Here is a 26807-nt window from a genome sequence, read left to right as displayed (position 1 = left end):
CCCGGCCCGTTCCCCACAGCGACAGACCCCCGTCCCAACCCCCTCTACTCTCTCCAGCTCCCCCTTGACCATAGCAGCAGCAACCCGGTTCTCTCTCTCTCCCTCTCTCTCTCTCTCTCTCTCTCTCTCTCTCTCTCTCTCTCTCTCTCTCTCTCTCTCTTTCCCCCCCCCCCCCCCCCCCCCCCCCAAAAAAAAGCTAGGATCCCTCCTAGCTGCTTTACTCCCCTCATTGCACTCCCGCAAGTCAGCTGACCCCGGCTACTCCCGCCTCTCCTTCGACTCCTCCCATTGTGGGACATGCCCTCCTCCTCCATTACCCATCCACAGGCTCTCCGCCTCCCCCTTCCATCCCAAGCGCGGGAAACAACCCTCGCTTCCCGGCCCCGCCCCCTCCAGCCTTCAGCGCGAGAAAAAGCCCGCGCTTTCCACCTGCCCGGCCCCGCCACCTCTGACGCAGCTCCTTTTACAGGCCCAGTCCCCTCACCCCCGACTCGGGCCTCCCCCTCCCCCGCGGGGCCCCATCCCCCCCCTACCGGCCATCCACCCCTACTCCATTTACTTACCCCCCTCCAAGAGCCCACCCGACAGACCCAACCAAAACAGTGCCCAACCCACCCTTACCACCCTCATCGAACCAAACAACAGAAATATAGAGCAAAGGACCCCCCCATAAAGTGTAACACCCCAACAGCAATCCCCGGCCACCCATCCCGACCCCCAATTTGTGTCCAGCTTCTCTGCCTGGACAAAGGCCCACTCCTCCTCCGGAGACTCAAAATAATGGTGCCGGTCCTTGTAGGTGACCCACAGTCGCGCCGGCTGCAGCATGCCAAACTTCACCCCCTTCCTGTGGAGCACCGCCTTCGTCCGATTGTTACCGCCCCTCCTCTTCGCCACCTCCGCACTCCAGTCCTGATATATCCGAACCTCTGCGTTCTCCCACCTGCTGCTCCTCTCTTTCTTGGCCCACTTGAGCACACACTCCCGATCAGCGAACCGATGAAACCGCACCAGCACCGCCCACGGCGGCTCGTTAGCCTTGGGCCAGCACTCTATGGGCCCCTTCCAGCCCCTGGAAGGACCCCGCTCCCATCAGCGAGTTCAGCATGGTGACCACATAGGCCCCCACGTCCGACCCCACCAGCCCCTCCGGGAGGCCCAGAATCCGCAAATTCTTGCGCCTCGACCGATGCTCCATCTCCTCGAACCGTTCCTGCCATTTCTTGTGGAGCGCCTCGTGCGCCTCCACCTTTACCGCTAGGCCCAAGATCTCGTCCTCGTCTGAGATCTTTTGTCGGACCTCGCGGATCGCCACCCCCTGGGCCGTCTGGGTCTCGAGCAGCTTGTCGATAGAAGCCTTCATCGGCTTCAGCAGGCCCGCTTTAATCTCCCTGAAGCAGCGCTGGATAACCTCCTGCTGCTCCTGCGCCCACTGCATCCACGCTGCCTGGTCCCCGCCCGCCGCCATTTTGCTCTTCTTCCCTCGCACCTTCTTTGGGTTCACCACCACTTTTTTAGTCGCCCCGCTCCTGGTCCAAGCCATTCACTGTCGGGGAACTATTGCAATCTCCTTCCCACACCGGAAAAGTCCGTTTTTAGCGGGAGCTGCCGAATGTGCGACTTACCTCCGCATAGCTGCAAGTGGCCGCAGATTTCCTTCCCTGAATGACATTAGTAAACTTAGATGGGTTTTTACAACAATTGACGATGGTTTCATGGCCATTAGACTTTTAATTCCAGATATTTTATGTGCAGGTTAGGTGGATTGCGCGGGGTTACGGGTTGGGGCGGGGAAGTGGGCCTCGATAGGGTGCACTTTCAGAGGGTTGGTGCAGATGGGCAAAATGTCGGCCTCCTGCACCGCAGGGATTCTACGGACAAGGATCAGGCACTATTTCTTATCAATAATTGTGACACTTTGTTTCTTACTGTTATTCAGCATTGAGTAGTGAGAGGTTCTGACCTAAACATGCACCCACTGGATTTTGGCTAACATTTATTGAGAGGTTATTATTGTCCTTTTAGCCCTTTGAGTAGAGATTGGAGCACTGATCGCAGCCGGAAGACGGATGTATTTCATGATCGCTCCTGGCAAGGAAGCATGGATAGTGGAATGATGTCGAGGGATCATTGGCAAGGTAAAAGCTTAACAAATTGTGTTTCTGAATAATATGAAGAAAGTGTTTTTACTACTTACATTCCATCTCTCAAGTTGAATACAAATAAGTTCCCACTAGTCAATGAGCTGCTTACCAGAGCGCAAACATTTAAGGCCATCACCAAAGAAATGAAGGTAAATTATTCGAAACGTTTCATTCGTACCTCAAAATAGCCTGTCAGAAAATGTGAGGCCAATTGTGAATGCTGATAACACATTGCTGATGGGTCACGTTCCCTGTCCTCAGCGGTGGATGCCATGCCATGTAATTAATGAGGCTGAAGTTTTTTGTAAAGGACCTGGATGATGGGTGAGGGAGCATAGAATAGAATCATTACAGCATAGAAGGCCATTTGACCAATTGTGTCCAATTTGCTCTCCTAATGAACAATCCACATAGTGCCACTTCATGCCTTCTCCCCACCTTCCTGCACATTCTCATTTTTAGACCTACAGAAAATGTAGAAATATTTATTGCAGAGAAGGAGACCACTCTGTCCATCGTATCTGCGCCAGCTAAGAAATGAGCCATGCAGCCTAATCCCATTTTCCAACACTTGATCTGTCGCCCTGAACGTTATGAACTTCAGGTGCATATTCAGCCACCTTTTAAATGAGTTGAGGGTTTCTGCCTCTATTAACATACTGCTGCAGACCTTCATTGAGAACATTTGGAAAGAGGTCTTCCAGAGACCATGAGTTACATTTTTTTTTGTTCTGAGTTGAGTATTTTCTCTAGACACATCACAGGACTGGTTGAGCTGAAAAGTCTGTTTCTATGATATATATATTCTAGCTAATTGATAAATTTCATTTTTATACACACAAATAAATATATAATAGTGTGTATTTAATGTGGGAGAAACAGCTCTTCATCTCAATCTTTACTCACCATTGTTTAGTATCTGGGTTTCTACAGTCATAAATGAGAGGAAATACACCAAACAGAAAAGACTGAACCAATTTGTGCATTTCAAATATATCTATTGCAATACTTAGTATTACAAATAGTTCCACTTAAGTATGTTTAGATCAGGACTTTATTCAGAACATCACACCAAACTATTGCAAGAAAAATGAATGCAACTGGTGTAACAATTTTGAGTGCATTACAGAAAAAAAACCTGTTTGGAACTGTTCCCAGTCACCTTTTGTTTCGTTCAACTGAACATATGTTCAGGCCTATTGGTGTATTTGTGAAGAACAGTTATGGCACATAAGTGTATTTTAAAAATGGCAAAGCTTTGGAATGTGCCTTTTAGGAGAACAGCATCCTTGAATCCGGAACATAGGAACTGGAGTAGGCCCCTCGTGCCTGTCCTGCCATTCAATGAGGTCATGGTTGATCTGTGACCTAATTCCATATACCTGCCTTTTGCCCATATCCCTTCATATTTTTGCTTAACAAAAATCTATCTATCTCAGATTTTAAATAAGCACTTAATCTAGCTTTAACTGTTGTTTTTGCTTAACAAAAATCTATCTCAAATTTAAAATAAGCACTTAATCTAGCTTCAACTGCTGTTTTTTTTTTAAAAAATGTTTTTATTCTCCATTTTCACATTTTCCTTCAAAATTTACATCCCACCCACAAACCGTAAACGGTAACAAATACAAAATAAATCCCCTTAACAATACCAACGATCCCATCCTCCCACCACCCCAAGCAACGGCCCACCTGTCAATATATGCATCCAATAAAACAAACCCTCCCACGGTGGCAACAAAAAAAACGAAGGAGAAAAAGAAAAAGGAGGCCGGGACCGCCCATGGTCACCATTGACCTATAGAGTTTCCCCCCCCCCCCCCCCCCCCCTCCCAACACTCAACGCCCTCCAACCTCTGAAAGAGTACCGTACATGATACCCAAGAGTTGTACCCCCCCCCCCCCCAAGTCTCCAACTCCTCCCCCCAACCTCTGTTCCTTCCCCCCAACTTTCCACCCCGGCTAGACCACTCGGCCCCTGTTCTGCCAGGCTCCGATGGCCGCAGCCCCTCCCCCCACCTCATTCAAGTTCACTGGCCGGCTTAAACCAGCCAGCGCGGAGGCTCCCGCCCGGGTCCCCCTCCCCCTTGCCCGGCCCCAGGAAAGCCCAGAAATCCCCTTTTAGCGCACACAGCCCGCATATCCACCTACACCCCAAAGGGCCCTCATTTTGAGTGAAAGTCCCATCACTTCCCTTGTCCAAATATATACAACATTGGCTCCTTTAGCCCATACACCCGCACGCAGTGAAACAAAAAAGAAGAAAATACAGTCATGAGGTCACATCGGCACATGGCCATTTCTCAATATCTCAGTTCTGCCACAGTCCTTCTGCCTTCGCAAACTCCTCCGCTGCTTCCGCCGTTCCAAAATAAAAGTCCCTGAGCTTGTAAGTCACCCTCAGCTTCGCTGGATATACAATGCCGCACTGCACCGTGCTAATGTACAGTGCCCTCTTCACCCGGTTGAAGGCAGCCCGCCTCCTCGCCAGCTCCACCGTAAAGTACTGGTATACACGTATACCAGCTCCAGCCCACTGCACCACCCGCTTCTGCTTGGCCCAGCTCAGGACCTTCTCCTTCACACTGTACTTACAGAAGCACAGTCGCTACCCTTGTCGGCTCACTCGCCTTTGGTACAGGCCTCCACGACCGATGAGCCCGATCCAGTTCATATCGGGAGGGATCCTCCCCCTCCTCCGCGGCAAAATACTCAGTCGGCCTCGGTCCTTCAACTCCTTCGGGCAGCCCCACAATCTTCAAATTCTGTCGCCTGGATCTGTTTTCTAGGTCTTCCATTTTTCCTCGCAGATCCTTGTTAATGTCCATCACCTTCCACATCTCCTTCCCCATCGAGGCAAGTTGATCACCGTGCTGCAATAACGTCTCCTCCACTTCCTTCAGCGCCTCCCCTTGCTATCGCACCTCCGCCACTGCGCTCGCCCCCGCTTTCATCACCGGGGAAATCGCCTCCTCCACCAGCACACTCAAAACCTCTCTCATCTCCTTCCTCATTGTCTCCATGTATTTTGTAAACTGCCTTTTGAATTCCGCAGCCATCACCGTAGTTATTTCTTCAGCCGTAAGCAATGCGGCCTCCCCTGGTGCTCCAGCCTCCATTTTCCTTGGTGACCCCGCGGTGACCTTTCCACTCCCCGACGGACCTTCAGCTGTTTTCCTTATGGATGTTCTTTTGCTCACCCTCGACATTTTTCTTCACTGTGCCTTCACTCTTCCGCCTTCGTGCCTTCTCCCTGCTTTTTCTACCTCCGTGGACCCTAGGACCGGGCTTAAAGCCCCGAAAATGGCGTTCCCGAACGGGAGCCCTCCATTGTGCGGCCGCCTGCCGTCACCGGAAGTCCCCTTCAACTGTTGTTTTTGCTTAACAAAAATCTATTTATCTCAGATTTAAAATAAGCACTTAATCTAGCTTCAACTGTTGTTTGTGGGAGAGTTCCAAACCTCTACCACCCTTTTGAGTGAAGAAGTTCTTCCTAACATCTCTCCTGAATGGTTTAGGCCTAAACTTTAGATTATGCCACCTAGTTTTAGAATCTCCAATCAGTGGAAATAGTCTGTCTTTACCTACGTTGTCTTTCCCTGTTAATATCTTGAATACTTTGATCAGATCACACCATAACCTTCTAAATTCTAACGAAAACGGGTCTAATTTGAGAAATCTCTCCTCGTAACTCAACCCCTGTAATCCAGATGTCATTTTTGTAAACCTAATTTGCACTCCCTCATGCCAAAATATCCTTCCTGGTGCCCAGAACTGCTCACAGTACCCCAAGTGGGGCCTAATCAGGGTTTTGTATAGCTGCAGCATAACCCCTGTGTCTTTATATTTCAGTCCTATAGATATAAAAGCTAGCATTCCAATAACGTTTTTCATTTATTTTTTGCACATGTTCCTGGCATTTTAAAGACCTATGCACCTGAACCTCTCCAAGTCTCTTTGGACATCCACTATACCTAACCTCTTTCCATTTAGAAAGTACTCTGCTCTATCCTTTTATGGCTCAAAATGGATAACCATAATTGGATCCAATATTGTGGGAGGTACTTTTGGAAAACCCGCGAGGTGTTTTTTCTGCTTTTGTATGTATATGTACATTAATGTCAAATGAAACAAAATGTCAGTCCACTGAAGGGGAAGGAGGCAGCGACAGCAGAGTATGTTAAGCATAGAATTAACTAAGAGTCTCCTGCCGAAACGGGCCTTTGGCCAAAATGATCTGTGCCAGTATTAATATGCCACCCCCTTCAACTCATCCTGTCATCCTTCTAATCCATTCTACCATGTGCTTATTTTGTTTTTTCTGAAATGCATAGTTCTGTGTTCCATTTAGTTATGAATGTTTAATGATTTTTTTGATTAATGAAATAAGTCAGGTGAAATGAGAAATTGTTAGTGACCTTGGGGCCAGTTCGAAGAATAGATGTGGTCAATCCTGTATGTAAAGAAATTGGGACGTTGGGTTGAGGTTAGTTTGGGTATATCCAGTGGTTTGCCATCAGTGAAATGACTTCCTTGAACTAACTTGATGAAGGGATCAGGAGAAAATCTGCAAGAGTTTATTGTGGAAATTGATTTTCACCTCTTGAATCTATTTCCCCAGCCCTCTTCACTGAACATCACCAAACGTGGTGGTTGAATCTTCCTGATGGTCGTCTTGTGTGCCATACTCGTCAACTGTTGACAGTGGCAATATCCATTTGACAGGGAACTGTGTTCCAAGTGGATGGTATGGTGTCCAATTTAAAGCCTTTCCTAGGCGCGGCACGGTGGCTCAGTAGTTAGCACTGCTGCCTACGACGCTGAGAACCCGGGTTCGACCCCGGCCCCAGGTCACTGTGTGGAGTTCTCACATTCTTCCGTGTCTGTATGGGTTTCACCCCCACAACCCAAAGATGTGTAGGTCAGATGGATTGGCCATGCTAAATTCCGAAAGACGTGCTGTTAGGTAATTTGGACATTCTGAATTCTCCCTCTTGGTATAACCGAACAGGTGCTGGAATGTGGCATTGAGTTACTTTATTCATTTACAGTATGTGGGCATCGCTGGCTTGGCCAGCATTTATTGCCCGTCCCTAACATTTGAGCCAACCACTTGTCTGTGGATCTGGAGACCATGTAAGGACAGCATTTTCTTTCCCTAAAGGACATTAGTGAGCCGGATGGGTTTTTACGACAATAGGCAATATAGTCATAATTAGACTGCTAACTCCGGATATTTTTGAATTGAGTTCAAATTTCACCATCTGCCGTGGTGGTATTTGAACCCAGGTCCCGGGATCTCGCCTTGGGTCTCTGTTTACTAATCCAGTGACAATACCACTGTGTCATTGCCTCCCCAACTGATAAGAAAATGGAATGACGAAAGTTAGTTAAATCACCTATTTCCACACCCCATATTCATAACCACCCATCTGACTGCAGAGGGAAAGGCACTGAACCGTTTCAACTTCAGATCAAAAGGAGCTGGTGTAGTTGTGCCGATTGTATCGCTTAGCAAGTAGCAGTCATGTGCATGATTGTCCTTCTGCCAAGTCACGTTGGCATGGTCATACTAATTAAAGCTATGCTGCTCTGATGTATGCACAGAATGAACACCCAACTGGAATCTCTTTTACCATAGTGACTTCAGAGATCTTGTTCGATCTTGTTTAATTTGGGTGTAATGATTTACTGACCTTGTATGTTCCCTGAAGTGCTTGCATGTTTTTTGAATGACTAATTGAGTGTGTGAAAGCTTGGTTACTAACACACTGTTGTTGCAGGTGGCGATCGGGGCATGTCTGGCCCGTCAGGGACAGGTTACAATATGCAGAGAGGAGGTGGAGGAGGACTGCAGAAGTAAGTAGCACAGAAATCACTTCTTGGCTACATTTCGGAAGAACATCAGTTATCTTAGGTCTTATTAAAAACACTGACTCATGTATCCTCAGAGTCTGATTTGATAAAATTTCTGACCATGTGCTTTATTCAATATTTGGCAATATAGATAAGCACAAATGGAATTTAACCCTACCTGTGTTGAGTATTTTATTTCTTCTAATGTAACACCATGCCACTTTATATGCAGGCATTTCACACAACAGCTTTTGTTTTCTGACTCGACAAGACATTGCAATTTCCCTGGCGCCCCATTATACTCAACGGCTCTTTCCATAATTTTACTGTCAAATTATGCCAAAGTGTCACCACACACCATTTCCTCTGTCACGCAGAATTAATTGTAATGCACTAGATTTTATTGTGATTTCAGACCAGACTCCCAATAGTGACTAGGATACTGGACGGAAACTCCAATATTTTAGTTATTTGTAAGACACTGTGGAAAGAATGATTCGCTCCAGGAGTGATTGCATGATGAAATAGGAATTTGGTATTTTTAAAACTAAACTTTATTGGGAATACAATATTAAACTTTTTAACTTCACACCGGAAAATAACAGTATACAATTACTCCTTAAACACTACTACTCAATTCCCCATTAAACAACAAGAAAAGAAATACACAGCTCTCAATCCATCTTAAAATCAGCATGGCATAGAGTGACAATTGTTCTACAAAACAGATTTGGCTCCTGTTAGAACCTCTTCAGATTCTGGCTGAATGTCTTCAAAACCCTGGTTCACCTGGTGTGTTTCAACTTCTTCCTCGTCCCCAGAAGATTGTTCTGCTTTAAATATTATTACTCTTGTGCAAATCATCCTACTGTGAGTGAGATATGGGTCTGTGTCAGACAGATCAGCCTTTAACTCCTCTCCAAAGCTTTTCCAAAATTTGTCTCCGCATTCCTTGACTCCATCCAACAGTGACATTATCTCCCCAAGATGAAAAACAAATCAACTCTGCAGGCTGAAAGCACATTAACTCCTCAGCCCTCCACCCCCCAAGTCAAACCACAGTGCATTAGCCGAGACTGAAAACACCCATAATATTTGGTACCTGCTTTGCTCAACATCGCTTCAGCTTGTGGGTCAAGAATCATCCCACCTCGCCAGCCTTGGGCCCAACCACTGGTGTTTGTGATAGACATGTGTGCTGGAGTATCTCCTATATGGCCTTGCTCCAAACCCATGGATTCCACTTTTGACAAAGCAGAATTTGACTAAGTTGCCAAAAGGTAGAAATTGTAATTCAGTGCAGCGATATGTTAAGAACCCCGTTGATGCTACCTGCGAGTGTCTCAAAACCACGAAGGATAACTTGAAGCACTGGTTCTTAGTGGTATATTTTTGTTTGGAATAATGCAAGGAACCGTGTACAACCCAGTGAGGAACCAGTCCAGTTGTTGGGCAAGCAATCAAATATTTATTAAAGTAAAAGAAAAAAGTACATGAAAAGACTAATATACATTGTGACACTGGGGTTGCGAATAACTAAACACCGTTTTATCTGCAGGTACCTCTTGTTCCCAAAATATATCCACATTCCAGACCAGACCCCAATAGTGACTAGGATACTGGACGGAAACCCCAATATTTTAGTTATTTGTAAGACACTGCGGGAAGAATGATTCGCTCCAGGAGTGATTGCATGATGAAATAGGAATTTGGTATTTTTAAAACAAAACTTCATTGGGAATACAATATTAAACTTTTTAACTTCACACCTGAAAAGAACAGTATACAATTACTCCTTAAACACTACTACTCAATTCCCCATTAAACAACCAGAAAAGAAATACACAGTTCTCAATCCATCTTAAAATCAGCATGGCATAGAGTAATAATTGTTCTACAAAACAGATTTGGCTCCTGTTAGAACCCCTTCAGATTCTAGCTGAATGTCTTCAAAACCCTGGTTCACCTGGTGTGTTTCAACTTCTTCCTCGTCCTCAGAAGATTGTCCTGCTTTAAATATTATTACTCTTGTGCAAATCATCCTACTGTGAGTGAGATATGGGTCCGTGTCAGACAGATCAGCCTTTAACTCCTCTCCAAAACTTGTCTCTGCATTCCTTGATTCCATCCAACAGTGACATCATCTCCCCAAGATGATAAACAAATTAACTCTGCAGGCTGAAAGCACATTAACTCCTCAGGGGATCCCCTCCCCAAGTCACACAGTGCATTAACCTAGACTGAAAACACATTCCTCTGGTCAATTTTATCTTCTAGCTCCTAAAAGCTCCCAGGCTCTGAAAAACAAAAATCCTTTTCAAAAGCATGACCATTGCAGTCAAACACACCATAACCCCAGGCTTTTAACATTTAAAGTGCCTCGATATTTAGAAGCCAATATTCCTAAAATCCTCCATTAGTCACAATGTGCACCTCAATCCCAAAGTGGTCCCCTGACTACCAGCGATGGAAGACTTTGGTGTAGTCCGGACCACGATTGCCTGAAGAGCTGAATGGACAGTTTGCCATGCACGGTGCCACAGTATTTATAATTGCTACATTAGAGAAAGCACTGGCCAACCGAATCATTGAAAAAGGACATTAATGGTTTTTTCAGCACCATTTCCCAGCGCATTTCATTTGCCTCTCCTTTGTTCTGATCTATTTGTGGCCTTTGTCCTGTCCTGTTCATGCTTTGCTCTGAAAGCTTTTCAGTACTGTGCAGGTACAGAAAATCTGCTCCCTGCCTTGCCAGCAATTTTAAGAGAGGCCAATTTGTCACTACTTTCTACATATCTCGACCCTGCTCTACCTCCCACTCCCTGGGTCTGGAACACAAAGATGCTGAGGTAAAACCATCAACATGCAGCTGGCAACTTAGGTCATCAACTTCAGACCTGGGCGGTTGGCTGATTTGTGTAACACTCCTTCAAATATTTGTCAGCAGAATCGGCATTTGTTTAATGTGTTGCTCAGCTGATCTAACACTGACTGAAGCTTGTGCTGTCTGACTGCAGCAGCATTTTGGTTATGAATCAGGGCACATGTTCCCAGTGTGTTTCTAAACTTAATTGAACAGCATCACAGGTTATTTCACCTAATCATCCTCTCACCCATAACCCTTGGTACCTGCTTTGCTCAACATCTATTCAGCTTGTGGGTCAAGAATCATCCCACCTCGCCAGCCTCAGCCCAAACACTGGTGTTTGTGATACACGTGTGCTGGAATATCTCCTGTATGGCCTTGGTCCAAACCCATGGATTCCACTTTTGACAAAGCAGAATTTGTCTATGTTGCCAAAAGGTAGAAATTATAATTCAGTGCAGCAATACGTTAAGAACCCCGCTGATGTTACTGCGAGTGTCTCAAAAACCCAACGGATAACTTGAAGCACTGGTTCTTAGTGGTATATTTTTATTTGGAATAATGCAAGGAACCGTGTACAACCCAGTGAGGAACCAGTCCAGTCGTTGGGCAAACAATCGAATATTTATTGAAGTAAAAGAAAAAAGCACGTGAAAAGACTAATATACATTGTGACACTGGGTATGCGAATAACTAAACACCGTTTTATATGCAGTTACCTCTTGTTCCCAAAATATATCCACATTCTCTGAACTTATTGAGGCACCCTTTTTCCCAAGCAACATCCAATGTTGGTAAATCTATAGGTCAAATCCAGTTAATAGTTTCCACATAATACCACTTCAGTGACCAAGTCTGGGAAAACAACTCTTCTGGTTCAGCGAAGGCATGGAACTGCATCTTTGAGAGAGGAGAATATCTGCAATCTGCCGTCACTTCTAAATGTTAAATGGAACAGGCCTCCATGGTTCGTATCATCGACGGAACTGGATTGTCTGACTGTTGGAAGGAGAGCTAGCTTCCTTCCCCAATGAGGGTGGTAACAGTTATATTGTTCAGTCTACGTTTTAAAAAAAAAAAGTTTATTAATTTGAAAGACACTTTCATTTTCCAATCGTTTCTTCGCTCTTCTACCTTATCAACCATTACAAAGATTTAAGAGCATGCATTAACAATAAAATGATACCCAGAGAATTTACGCCCAATGCTCCCAAAAATTTTATACCCGTGATAAAGCGGCAACAGTGCCGTTCTCTCTCCCAGCCACATGAATAATTTTAAAATGAAACGGATGAATAACAACAGGCTCCATCGGAAGGACCTGGTGTTCTGATCACAATTTTCTCAGGAATTCTAGGGGAATATGGTCCGGATATATGATTGTTTCTGTGGGTTTACTGGCAACGTAAATCTAAAAATGTAATGCCAGTACCAAGTCTATTTTTCAATGGTACAATATTTCTGTTGGTGACCATTTAATTTACTTGACAAATATCCCAATGCTCTCTCAATATCAAGTTCCTGTAGCAACATGGCTCCCACACCAGTGTCATTGGCATCCAGTTTAAACTGCTTGTCGTAGTTTGATGCGGCGAATGCTGGTTTTGTTGTTAACAGTTTTTTAATGTTTGAATGTTGCTTTGTAGTCCTGTCAAATTCAAGTGCTGCTTGTTCTTCAAAGGTTCTGAGTGGTGCTACCACACTGCTAAAGTTCAGCACGAACTTGTAGATTGAATCAGCTCATTCCTAGAAATCTTAATGTCTCTTTTCTTGTGATGAGTTCTGGAAAATCCCAAATGGCCTGTATTTTTGCATCTTGTTTCACTATGTCCCAGATATGAAATTTGGGCTTTAACAAATTTGCCTTTTGCTAGATTCATGACAAGATTGGCTCCTTTCAAGCGGTCAAACAGTTCTTTGAAGTGGCACAAATGTTCTCCCCACCTTTGAACATCACTAAATCATCAATGTATACTGCACAATGCCTCAGATGGTTAATCACTTCATTTGTGCGTCTCAGAAAAGTTGCAGGTGTGTTCATCATCCTGAGCAACAGAACTTTGAATTGATAAAGTCTATTGGCGTTACGAATGTGGAGATTTCCTTTGCCCTCTCGGTCAAAGGTAATTTTAAGCAAGTCTATCTTTGTGATGAATTTAGACTGTTTTCTTTCGATGCAATCTTCCGAACGTGGACTAGGAAACAAATCCCTTATGGTGACTATTCATTTGCCTGTCGTCCACACAAAATCTTGTGTTCCTTCCAGTTTTGGCACCAGTACGATAGGGGAGCTCCAATCACTAGAACTCAATTCAATAATGTCTTTTTTGAGCATATATTCAATTTCCTTCCGTGCATGTGACAACCTTTCTGGATTTAACCTATATTGATGTTGCTTTGTTGGAACTGTGTCTCCCACATCTACATACGTTACTACTCCTTTCCACCTAATGTATCCCCACAAATACATATATAGGACTGCAGTAACTCTCAATTCATTGGCTCTCATCTGGAAGATAACTTAACCAGTTGTTTAAATTTTCAGGACTTCCTGATTGTCCAAATGAATTTTAGGAAAGTCACTGTCAGAATTTAAACCCTTCGTTATTATCAAGAACTCGTGCTTGGTCCTCATCTCTATCCCAATACTAAAGCATGTTAATATGACACACTGCGATTTACAGCTTATCCGTTGTGCATACAAGATAATTAACCTTCCTGAACTTTCTGGGGTATGACCCACTAAATCTGGTTGTCTGTGGTTCACCTGACGGGGGTAATAAAACGAGCACAAAACTACAAGCCTGTACTTTCCTATCAGCCATTGCTTTTGTTCTCTATTAGTGCTGTCTTTAAATGTTTCCTTGCCACTTCGCAGGCACCATTCAGTCTTTCTCGGAAATTTGAGACGTAGCCTAGGGATTCTGGTTTAATCATTGTTCTTGGATTAATTTCAGTGGTCCTCTAACTTCCTGTCCATAGACCAATTCAAAAGGACTAAATCTGGTCGAATCATTTGGTGTATCCCTAATAATGAATAATAAAAATGGAACCCCTTTGTCCCAATCATGAGGGTAATCTTGCCTGTATGCTCTCATCATGGGTTTCAAAGTTTGATGCTACCTCTGTAATGCTCCCTGTAACTCTGGATGATATGCTGATGAGTTGTACTGTGTTATCTTCAGGCTAGTGATGGTCTTTTTAAATAATCTGGACATTAAATTTGACCCTTGATCTGATTTGTATCTTTGGTAAGCCATATCTAGTAAAGAACTTGGTAATTCCTCTACCATTCTCCTGGCTGTAATGTTTCTTAATGGTATGGTTTCAGGAAATCTAGTGGATTTTTCCAAAATAGTTAAGTTTCGATTTCCCTCTCATAATCTTGACAACGGTCCTACACAATTGATTAGCACTCTTGTAAAAGGTTCTTCAAAAGCTGGAATAGGGAACAAAGATGTGGTTTTATTTTGGCTTGTGGTTTTCCTATTACTTGGCAGGTATGACAGAAGTTACCTACATCTTCATGTAGTCCGGGCAGGTGCAACTGTTTTGGGATCTTTTCTTGGGTTTTCCTTATTCCGAGATATCCTCCTAATGGAATTTCATGAGAGGTTCTTATAATCTCTCTCCTATACTCCCTATAGGAGGTAATACAGTTTGATGTATTTGTCCTTTGTACTGACATGTAGTGGGTGCCATTTTCTGGTCAGTATTTGATCCTGGACATATTAGCATTCAGGGAGACACTGAGCTTCCAATGCTGAGTAAACTGTCTGAGAATTCTGTTTTAATTTGGAATCACCCTGTTGTAATTCTGTCTCTTTGAATTAAGCACATCTTTCTCATCGCCTTTGTTTTGCTAATGCAGCTTGATAAAGATCAGATAATCTGATCTCACTTGTCTTTGCCTCTGTTCGCACCCGCTCCCTCTTTTGCCTTATTTTATGAGCCTGTACATCACTACACACTCGGGGAAACTTCCCTGGGTGGTCTGTTTGTAATGCCTCTGTATCTGGGTTTTCTACTGGCTGTTCAACCACAGTGGGCATCACTACTAGCTGTGATCCTGTTTTATCATTCCCTAGGATGAAGTAAATCGCTGCAATGAGCAATGTTTCTAGCATTCCTGCAGTCACTTCTGTCTTCAAGCTATGTTTATTTTACCAATGGATTTTTTCTTGTTTTGCCATGAAAGTTGCTGATCAGATACTCTTGCTTCAATATTTGGACAACAAATACCAAAACATTAGGGGGTTGATTCGCACCTCTCCAGATTTTAATATTTTTTCCCATTCTAGTCATCCCCATCTCCTGCCTTCTCTCCATAACCCCTGATCCCCATCAGCCATCTGCTGGTCACTGCCCATGTAGCATTTTGGGCACACATTCATTCCTATTGTTTGCTATTTCCCTCTGTGTCTTTCCCTTTGTTGGGGGCAGGTATAGAATTTTTAGAATCATAGAATTTACAGTGCAGAAGGAGGCCATTCGGCCCATTGAGTCTGCACCGGCTCTTAGAAAGAGCACCCGACCTAAGCCCACACCTCCACCCTATCCACATTACCCAGTAACACCACCCAACACTAAGGGCAATTTTGGACACTAAGGACAATTTAGCATGGCCAATCCACCTAACCCGCACATCTTTGGACTGTGGGAGGAAACCGGAGCACCCGGAGGAAACCCACGCACACACGGGGAGAACATGCAGACTCCACACAGACAGTGACCCAAGCCGGGAATTGAACCTGGGACCCTGGAGCTGTGAGGCAATTGTGCTAACCACAATGCTACCGTGCTGCCCTATGTTGCCCTAGGTTTAGCTTAGTTGGTTGGGCAGCTAGTTTGTGATGCAGAAAAGGCCAACAGCATGGGTTCAATTCCCATACTGGCTGAGGTTATTCATGAAGGCCCTACCTTCTCAGCTTTTCCCCTCACCTGAGGTGTGGTGATCCTCATATTAAATCACCACCAGTCAACTTTCCTCAAAGGGGAAAACAACCTATGGACATCTGAGACTGGCGACTTTACTTTTTACTTGTATCCCTCTGTGTATATCCTACCATCTTGTCCTCCAGCCTCTGATTTCATATTTCCTGTTATAAGATTTATAACCCCATCTGGCTTTCGGTGTAACCCCCAGCATACCTACTTGGAGTGGTCCAGTTTATTACAATGAAAGCATCTTAACTTTCCTAATTTATCATCCTCTGATGAATATCATCTTTATTTTGTGGTGAAGCCTCCTTGGAATTTTGACCACTCCTCTTGTTTGACTGTCCTTTCTCGCACCTTCCCATTTTCTTTCTTTCTCAGATTTAAGTGTGTCGAAAGAAAGGCTTTGACCTCTGAACTAACTCATAATTGTCGGCAAGCTCTGCTGCGTGTCTTGCAATTTTAACTCTTTATTTCTCTAAATGAGCCCGTAAACATTTTCGGTAACAAGACTTTAAAATCTTCCAACAGAATCATTTCTTGATGTCTTCTGTTTTTAATGCTCTTACCCACCTATCAAAATTACTTTGTTTAACCATTTCAAATTCAATACAAGTCTGCCCAGGCTCAAGTTCATATTGAACTTTTGTCTGAAAATCTTGGTTCTAACTCAAGAACTCCGTATAGCTCTCTTCACCGTCTTGTATTCCTCATACCTTTCCTCTGACAAAGGCACATAGACTTCACTAGCCCTACCAACGAGTTTACTTTGTAAAGCAGCGTCCAAATATTGTGTGACCATTACATCTGTTTGGCTATTAAAGATGCTTTAAAAAGGTTTTGCCGTCCCTTTCATCAAACTTTGGAAGTGCCTGTACAAATCTAAACATCTCCACACTAGGTTCATGTCTAAAACCACTTTCTTCCTCATCCAACTCTGTCCCGGCTGTAATTCACTGCATTTTAATTTGATGTGTCCTCTTTTCTCCTTTACTCTTTCTGCCATTGTTAACTTCTGCATTTCCACTTTCCTTTGGAAAGCTCTCTTTTTCTCCTGCAATTCTAATTTCTCTTTAGCTAATTCAATTTCTCCACTTTTCGAAGTACGGAGTCTGTCTGACACTGCTTGTATATTTAAATGGGTTGCTAGGCTTTCAATTATTTCAATTTACTTGGCCCCTGTAGATAATCCTAATTCCAATTTATTTGCCAATTCCATCAATTTCACTTTGGGGTACACTTTTCAAAATTGCTAAGGTTATATTGTCTACTTTCAAATAAGCCTGGGCAAGAACCATCTTTGTAGTCTCCTTACTTTAAATAACAAGTTTTCACTTGGTTCATGTCTTCCTCACTCTCTCAACTTTAAAAAGGTCACAAATCCCCTTCACCTAAAAGGAACTATGCTTTTTAAAATACCACAATTTTGTTAACCTCGCTGATGTTACCTGTGAAAGTGTCTCAAAACCCGAAGGATAACTTGAAACGCTGGTTCTTAATGGTGTATTTTTTAGTGGTGCATTTTTGTTTGGAATAATGGAACGAACAATGTACAACCTAGTGAGGAGCCAGTCCACTCATTGTGTAAACAATTGGTAAAGAATATTTATTAAAGAAAATAAAACACCACAAAAGACTAATTAATTATTAATATCTGAACAAAATATACTCCCGTTCCTTGACCTCACTGAGACACTCCTTTTGCCAAGCTGCATCCAATGTTAGTAGCTCTAGGTCAAATCCAATTAATAGTTACCTCACAATGCCACTTTGGTGACAAAGTCATAGAGTTTTACAGCACAGAAAGAGACCCATCGTGTCCACTCTGACCATCAAGCACCTAACTATTCTAATCCCATTTTCTAACAGTTGGTCCGTAACCTTGTATGCTATGGCATTTGAAGTGCTCATCTAAATACTTCTTAAATGTTGTGAGGGTGCCCGCCTCCTCCAGCCTTTCAGGCAGCGAGTCCAGATTCCAGCCACCCTCTGGGTGAAAAAGTTTTTCTTCACATATCCTTTAAACCTCCAGCCCTTAACCGTCAATCTATGCCCCCTGGTTATTGAGCACTCCGCTAAAGGGGAAAGAAAGTACCTTCCTATCCATGCCCCTCATAATTTTGTACACTTCAATCAGGTCCCCCTTCAGCCTTCTTTGCTCCAGGGAAACTACCCCAGCCAATCCAGTCTCTTGGTAGCTGAAATGATCCTGCGGCAACATCCTGGAGAATCTCCTCTGCACCTTCTCCATTGCAATCACTTCCTTTCTATAGTGTGGTGACCAGAACTGTACACAGTTCTCCAGCTGGGGCCTAACCAGCGTTTAATACAGCTTCAGCACAACCTCCCAGCTCTTATTTTAATGCCTCGATCAATAAACGCAAGAATCCCATAGGTTTTCTGAACCACCTCATCTGCCTGTCCTGCTGTTTTCAGAGATCTGTGAACCAGCACACCAAGGTCCCTTTGATAATCTTCCTGCGGTCTGACCATTCATTGTATATTCCCTGTTAGTCGTCCCAAAATGCATTAGCTCACACTTTTCATGGTTAAATTGCATTTGCCGACCCATGGTTAGATGGGTTGCCCATCTAATCAACCGGTCTATATCGTCCTGTAATCCAAGGCCTGTCGTCTCACTACCGCACCAATTTTGTGTGATCTGCAAACTTACTTATCATACCTCTTACATTTACATCCAGACCATTATAGTGTATACTACAAGTAACAAGGCACCCAGCCACCAATCCCTGCGGAACATGCCTGGACACAGACTTCCAGTCATAAAAACAACCTTTGACTACCACCCTCTGGCGCCTACCACTCAGCCACTTTTGGATCCAGTTTGCCAAATTGCCCTGGATCCAATGGTCTCTTACCATCATCAGCCTTCAATGTGGGACCTTGCCAAAAGCCTCACTAAAGTCCATGTAGACTACATCAACCGCACTACTCTCATCTACACATCCCATCACGTCTTCAATAAATTCAAATTTGTAAGACATGATCTCCTTTTGACAAAATCATGCTGACTATCCTTGATTAATCCTTGCCTCTCCCAAGTGGAGATCAATTCTTTGGCACCTCTCCTTTGGACAGAAAATTTGAACATTTTGGTCAGAGCTGTTGCAGTCTCCTCCCTTGTCTCCCACACCAATCCGGGATACATCTCTGTCCCGGGGATTTAAGACCCGTTAAAACTGTTCATCCCTCCTCCCTCAATGTTAACTTGTTCAAGTAAATCACAATGCACCTCCCTGATTTCATCCTTTTCCTTAGTCAGCGCAGATGCGAAGTACTCCTTTAAACCTGACCTATAGGACGGCACGGCAGCGCAGTGATTAGCACTGCTGCCCCAGGTCACTGTCCGTGTGGAGTTGGCACATTCTCCCCACGTCTGTGTGGGCATCACCCCATAACCCAAAGATGTGCAGGGTAGGTGGATTGGCCATGCCCCTTAATTGGGAAAAAAAAATGGGTACTCTAAATTGATAAAACAAACAAATAAATAAAACCTCACCTATACCTTCGATTCCATACACACACATTGCCATGTTGGTCCTTAATGGGCCCGACTCTTACCTGTGTCAACCTCCTGCCCTTAATATACTTCTAAAACACCTGTTAGAAAAAATAATAACAGGATAGTCTGGGAACATGTCTCTTCCTAGTTCAGTGAAGGCACAAAACTGTCTTTTAGAGGAGAATATCTGCCATGACTAAATGTGAGATGGAAAAGACCGCTGTGACTATGGAACTGGTCTGTCTAACTGTTGGATGGTGAACTAGCCTCCTTCCTGAACCAGGATGGTAACAATTCTGTTCAGTCTCTAATGTTCCCCTCACTGAATTCTGCAGTCTGCCTCTCAAATTCACTGCGAATTTATCATTTGTATAACCCCACTGATGTCTGGTAAATGATGTTTCTGATATAGCCACTCTCACCTCAATGTCTCTTGCCTCCTAATCTTGTAACTGGACAAATCATATCTCTGTATTCTTTCAGAAACTGCTAGTCTTGTTACTTGTCTGTTATTTTATTTTCATCTCAAGTTCACTGTTGATCTCGTTAACTTCCTGCATTCCTGGCGATGTGCAAATGCATAAAGTAGCTGGGATGCTGGGCAAACAACTCTTAGCTTGTGAAAATGAATTCAGTAAATTCTCTAATTTGTGGTCTGGCTTTAGAAAAGGACTGAAAAGCTGTTGGATTGTTGTAAAAACCTAACTGTAGTCGGTCATTGTCTTATGGGAAGATAATCTGTCACCCCTACCCATAATGGGTCTACGGTCCGCACCATAAGGTTGATTTGTAATGCCTTCTGCACCTAGGGATTGGCAGTAAATGCCATTGACCACATCCCAAGAACAAATGATGAGAGGTCAGTGAGAAACATCAAGTGGGGATAGAATGGATTTGTGGGGGAAAAATTAGAAATAGCAGAGACAACAGGGGGATCAGGGGTTATGGGGATGAAAAACACGTCAGCCATGATTGAATGGCGGAGCAGACTCGATGGGGTGAATGGCCTGATTCTGCTCCTATGGTTTTTGGTCCAATGGGATACGCTATGAAGAGAAAGTTTCAGTACCAACGATTGAGAACAAGGGAATGAAAATTAGGAAGCAATAATTGTTATACTGTGAATTGGTGTCCTTTCCTCCTTCACCCCACACTTTCCTGACTCATTAAGCATAACTAATTAAGCTTAATACGTTAGAGGACCACAAAAATAAAACATAATAATTTACATGAAACCCAAAAAGTGGTTGGCGGCTGTAACAATCTGTCTGAAGGCACTCTGTTTCTGTGCTATTGAAATACGTCATACCTAAGAAGCTGCATAGGGATAGGAGCATTGGTGGGCATAGCATTTAGAAATTCATTCCAACTTTTGTGTAATTGTTCCAAAGACCTTGGAGGATGTAACCCTTCTTTTCAAAAGGGGAATGATAAACCAGGTCAGCATGGACCGTTAACACAAACAGAAAGAAAAAATCGTCCTACAGTAAGTGAGAGGTTAAAATTGCCAAATGTAAACAAAGTAATGTCCGGATTTCCAATTGAATTTTCCAAAGTGCCACATAAGCGTGTAGTAAAGATTAAATCCCATATAATTAAAAGTAAAGTACTGACATGAGTAGCGGAATGGTTTAAGGATACAAAGCAGAGTAGAATTACATAACCTTATATAGCACAGAAACTGATGTATGCTGATGTTTATCCCCTCGCTTTACTTGTCTCACCAGCTCGGTGTTTCAATATATTCCTTTCTCCCATGTGTATTTATCTAATTTTCTTCTGCTAGTGGCCTCAACTACCGACTGCTGGTGGTAGCCATTTTCACATTCTAATCACTCTGGGTAAAGAGGTTTCTTTGAATTCCTTGTTGGATGTATTATTGGCAACTTTATTCTGGCTTTTAGTTCTGATCTCTCCCAGCAACTGGAAACATATCCACACAATTACCCTTTAAATCCCCAGAATATTAAGAGGCCAGCAGTTGCCCCTTAGCCATCTCTCCTCTTGAGATAGTCACCATTATAAAATGAAACGTTCCCACATTGATGAGGAATAGCTAATGGGTCCAATCATCTATTTTAGGGGGTATCCCTCCATTTACCCACATCATTAAATCAAACCCCACAGAAGTTGGCTATTTGGCTCATTGTGCCTGTTGTAAAGGTTGCTATGGGTCTGAGCATTTAAAAAAGCTTACAAAAGGACTGGGTCCTGCAGTCTCAGAAGCGTCAGTAGTTACCTGCTGTGCCAGTTATGCTGTAAGTGAAGCTGTAATTGATATTTATGATAAGATGCTGTTTCTCTCACGCTCAGTATGTTAGCCTGCAGATCCATAACAATCCACTAGATGGCAGTACACAACAAGAACATAAGTTGCTGTTAGCAATCTTTACACCCACCTCCTGTTAGGATTCAAACTCCCTTCCTAAAACTTGCAGTCAATGTTAATACCAAGCCCAGCTCATGCTATTATTATGGTCCCAGACCAGTACCAATACGTGTTAGGATACTGGACTGAAACCCGCAAATTTTAGTTTATTTGTAAGACTGCAGAAATAATGATTTGCTCCAGGGGCAATTGCACAAAGGGGCAGGGCTTTGGTATTTTTAAAACAAAACTTTATTGTGAATACAATATTAAACTTTTTAACTTCACACCCGCAAAGAACGGCTTACAATTAATCCTTAAACACTACTCAATTCCCATTAAACAACAAGGGAAGAGACATACAGCTCTCTTTATCTTAAAATCAGAGTGGCATAGAGCACTACTTGCATTATAAACCAAATTTGGCTCCTGTTAGAATACTTTCAGACTCTGGCTGAAGTCAGCTTCTTCCTTGAGAATTGTGAACTCTGTCAGATCAGGCTTCATCTCTCCAAATCCTTCTCTAAAGCTGATGTTCTGCATTGCTTAGCTCCACCCAGCAATCACATCATCTCCCCAAGCTGAAAACAAATGACTTCTGCAGACAGAGGGCCCGATCGATGACCCGAAAAGCAGCTCGCCGTGGCATAGCATAGCCAATAGAAGCTGGGAGACCCCACTCCCGGAATCTACCTTGCTCACAACGCCTCATAAGGTCTTATAAATTTGGAGCACCCAATTCTTTTTTTCCAATTAAGGCAGAATTTAGCGTGGCCAATTCACCTACCCTGCACATCTTTGGGTTGTGGGAACGAGACCCACACAGACGTGGGGAGAATGTGCTAACTCCACACAGGCTGTGACCCAGAGCCAAGATCGGACCCATGTCCCCGGTGCTGTGAGGCAGCAGTGCCAAACACTGCCCCGCTTAGCACAATCTCATGCGATCTCACGAGACGCTGCGGTGTGAATTGCGCCCATTGTGGACAGGATAACCTTTAGGCAAATCTGCATGTTAGAGCGATACAGCTAGTCTCACTGTAATATACAGTTACCTGAGGTGTTGGGATCTATCCCCTTCGCTTCGGAGACCTTGGGCGAGTTGTTTTGTACTGGTCCCCACAAATTGTGACCAGTCGGAACAGCACTCTTGGGGTCTCCAAAAAGGATCAGAGGCCCCCAGATGAATGCCCTTTGGACAGGGTGGTACTGTGGCATAGCTGGTGCCACCCGGACACCCTGGCATTGCCAGCCTGGCAGTGCCACCTGGATGCCATCCTGGCACTGCTAAGGTGCCCAGGTGGCACTGCCAGGTTGGTATTATCTGCGCGGTAGCGATCGGGCAGGGGTTCCCTGTGCAGGGGTTGGGTTGGGGGGGGGGGGGGGTCAGGGATTGGGACGACAGCTGCCTAATCTATGAATCTCTTAATTCACAGCACTTTTAAAAAATAAATTTATAGAGTACTCTATTCTTTTTTTTCCAATTGAGGAGCAATTTAGTGTGGCCAATCCATCTACCTGGCACATCCTTCTGGGTTGTGGGCTAAGACCAGTGCATACATGGGGAGAATGCAAACTTCACCAGATTCTGGATCGAACCTGGGTCCCCGGCACTGTGAGGCAGCAGTGCTAGCCACTGTACCGCCGTGCTGCTGAACTTACCTGAACTAAAGATATCCGCTTGATCCACGACCTACTCTTGTTCTTTACTAATCATCTGATCAAACATGGTTTCTGACAACTGAACCTCAACCTCCCTATCGTTACTCTTCAAGTTCTCTTCCTCCTGTCTCAACCTGTGGCTTTGTGATCTGGATACCACACAATCAGGAAACACTCCTGGATATACTTCTTGCAACTTCTCAGTTGTTTGACTTTCCAGTGGCATTTCACCCACAGAAGACTGCACTCCCACTGTGATCCAAATGTATCACTACCTAGCATAAATTGTATCTCTGAACAGGGTAATTGTGGACTCAGTGTCAGACAGATCAGACTTCACCTCTTCTCTCCCAAAAGCTTTCTCCAAAACTGACCCTCTGCATCCTTTGGCTCCACCCAGCAATGTCACCATCTCCCCAAGCTGAAAGAAAATTAACTGTGCAGACTGCAAATGCATTAACTCACTTGGGACTTTCCCCAGTCAAACCACAGTACATTCGCCCAGTCTGAAAAACTACATTCCTTTGGTCAATTTCACCTTCTGGCTCCTAGAATCTCCCAGGCCTTTACAAAACATGACCACTGCAGTCAAACACACAGGAACTCCAGGTTTATAACCCTTAACTTGTCCCAATATTTAGGAGCCAATATTCCTAAAATCCTCCATTTGTCACACTAGTGCATCCCTGGACACCCCAACACTTCCCCCATGTCAGCAAAGATTAGTGTGGCACATTACAACACTCCGCTGCTGTTAGGATAATCAAACACCATAGTCATGTGGGGTCTCGCCCAGTGGATAGTTCCTCCATCCTACCCAGCAACATATTCCTCCCAATGCTGCACTCCCCAAACATCCTACTGCTAGTGCTTGGTACAACCCCACATGCCCATCGCTTTTATCAATGAAAGAATTTTCAGATTCTCAGTTATGCGAGGGGGGTGTTATAAATGAGGAACATGGGGAAAACTAGGAATATGTTCAATAGTGCTAAGAAGATTAAGAGGATCTTGTACCTATTCAGTTTTGGATCAATTTGAGAGAGGAAATAGAAAAAAAGAGCAATTCCATTGCTTATTGAATCTGAAAGAAGGAGACGCGAGAGTGGAACGTGCACTAAAAGATTGAATGGGTCGAGGAATTCACACTAAAAGATTATTAGAAACCTGAATGCATAATAACCACAAGGCGTGTTTAAAGCTGAATTAATCACAGCATTTCATAGGAAATGAATTAGACTTGCAAAGATTTTGAAGAATACAGGGAATTGGTTTGAGAGCAGCTAAATCGAGCATGCTGCAAACACCTCCGGCGCAATGGGCTGAATGACTTGTGCGGGAGTTGTGTGTTCAATAAAGTTGTTGCCAATTTCTGTACCTTCAGTTCTCTAAAGGCTTGCCCTTGGACTGTGAGCATGTGCTATCTTCACACTCTTGCTACTTGCTTATTTCAAACGTCCTTAGAGCCGAGTTTATGTTTTGTCTTTATAACTTTATAAATAACCTGCTGTAATCCTTGGTTTTCACAGTCAAGGGAACTACATGCAAGGGGGTTACCAACAAAGTTCCATGACTTTCGATAATCGCACGAGCCAAATGATGGCAAGACTAAACATGTCAGGAGGGAGTGCTTCAGGAGGTTACCAGCGCCCTTACTAAAATGTTTCAATACTTTCAAATGAAGGAAATGTTTTTGGTATTTGTTTCAAGATTCTGGAGTCAATTTTTGTTTATTGTCTTGAAGTATTTAAACTGTATGTTTTAAAGTGACTTCTCACTTTGTAATTCATAACTTGTTTTGTTAAATGTGTGCGCCTTGACAAAGAATCGATAAATCAATTTTTGTCTTTTTCTATCACAAGCTGTTTGAAGCCATGTAGTGTGTTTATTACTGATATTACTTAAATTCTCCCGTGGCTGTCTGACATACCAGACAAGACCATAAATCTCAAAATCTATTATCAGCTGGGAATCCTATGTGCAGTGTTTAATTGTCCGGTAGAAAAGTACCAGCAATCAAATTGGCATTTTGATTGGTTTTCAAAACATTTTCCAATTAAGGAACAATTTATTGTGGCCAATCCACCTACCCTGCACATCTTTGGGTTGTGGCGGTGAGACCCACACAGACACAGGGAGAATGTGCAAACTCCACGCAGAGCCGGGATCGAACCTGGGTCCTCAGCACCGTGAGGCAGCAGTGCTAACCACTGCGCCACCCAGCGCTCCTGCATTTTGATAGTTGAAGGGAGGAATCAAATCTTAATTGAAAATTTAGGTAAGTAAAGAATATAAAAGTTGCTTCAGCTTCTTGTTTCAATATACATTCAGCATTTTGGAATGAAAATTGACTGGCTTGAATTGCAGTTATTTTGGCTGAAAACCCAAACCTTTTCCACACACTGTTCTTTTCTTCAATCTGTCTGCAATTTGGGCGAAGGACAGAAACCCAGTTTCACCTTATTTTCTTAATTGTCAGCCTAGAAGTGTTGCCTATTGTAGCTTGCAGCTCATCTGTGTTCTAAAAGACCTTTCACAAATTAAATTTGAGGTCCAAGTTATTTTTTTCCAGAAGAGAGTGAAGCCCAAGGCTTATGTAAACCTTTTTGGGTGCAGAGAGTACAATTAATAACAAGGTTGCAAAGTGGTGCATATACCTCACTAGTGGCCTCTTATTTTATGTTTAGCAGATGCAAAGGCCTTGTTGTTTTTAATGTACATGCATGCTTGATAATGCTACATTTTCCTGTAACTTTTTTAAAAATACTGAAGTTATAAGTATAATGGTAAAAATTGCAAACAGAAAAACCAGCCGCAATATAAATACTTTCCTGGTGTACCATTTTCCTCTTGTTAATACCCCCTGGAATTTAGTTTGCATTTGGGACAGCTAGGAGGATGACGGCAAGGCCATCCATTAGCAAACAATTTGTTTTCAACTGTTTGTTACGTGTACAATGACCTGGAAATTTTGTTTCTCACAAACATTAATTAAAATAGATTCACCCACTCTTCACTTAGAATACGAGAATTCTCTTCACCCAATCATAGAATCTATCCTACAGTGAAGAGACAGATCCTTTGGCCCATTGTGTTTGTTCCGGGTTCTATTAGAGTTTTCCCATCAGCCCCTATTTCCCTATAGCTCTGTATTTCTTTTCTTTTTCAACTGTCTACCCAATTCTCCTATGAAATTTAATATTCAGTTTGTTACCACTACACTTTCAAGCAGCACAACTAGGTCATCATAACTCAGTGTCAAAAAAAAAAAGAAATCCTCATCTACTGTTTGGCATTTGATTACCAACCCTTATTTATGTTATCAAGTCCCTTAATAATTTTGAACACCTATTGGATTTTCTGTTGGCCTTCTCTGCTTCAAGGAGAACATCCCTAGGAGAACATTCTCCACTCTTCCCACCTAAGTGAAGTACCTCATCCCTGGTACTG

The 26807-nt window shown here is 43.4% G+C and overlaps 1 protein-coding gene across 1 annotated transcript in view; it reads left to right on the top strand.

The window, feature by feature from the left end:
- LOC140395294 (scaffold attachment factor B1-like) overlaps positions 1–26373 on the top strand; it is a 525130-nt gene extending 498757 nt beyond the window's left edge. Inside the window, exons 21-23 of the mRNA XM_072482881.1 lie at positions 2026–2138; positions 7928–8003; positions 24887–26373. Coding sequence (XP_072338982.1) covers positions 2026–2138; positions 7928–8003; positions 24887–25016 — 319 coding nt within the window. The 3' untranslated portion in view covers positions 25017–26373. The remainder of the gene's footprint in view (positions 1–2025; positions 2139–7927; positions 8004–24886) is intronic.
- Positions 26374–26807: the final 434 nt, after the last annotated feature.

The sequence above is a fragment of the Scyliorhinus torazame genome, chromosome 18 (assembly GCF_047496885.1).
Source record: "Scyliorhinus torazame isolate Kashiwa2021f chromosome 18, sScyTor2.1, whole genome shotgun sequence".
Classification (NCBI taxonomy): Eukaryota; Metazoa; Chordata; class Chondrichthyes; order Carcharhiniformes; family Scyliorhinidae; genus Scyliorhinus; species Scyliorhinus torazame.
This window is presented reverse-complemented; position numbering and strand designations above follow the sequence as displayed.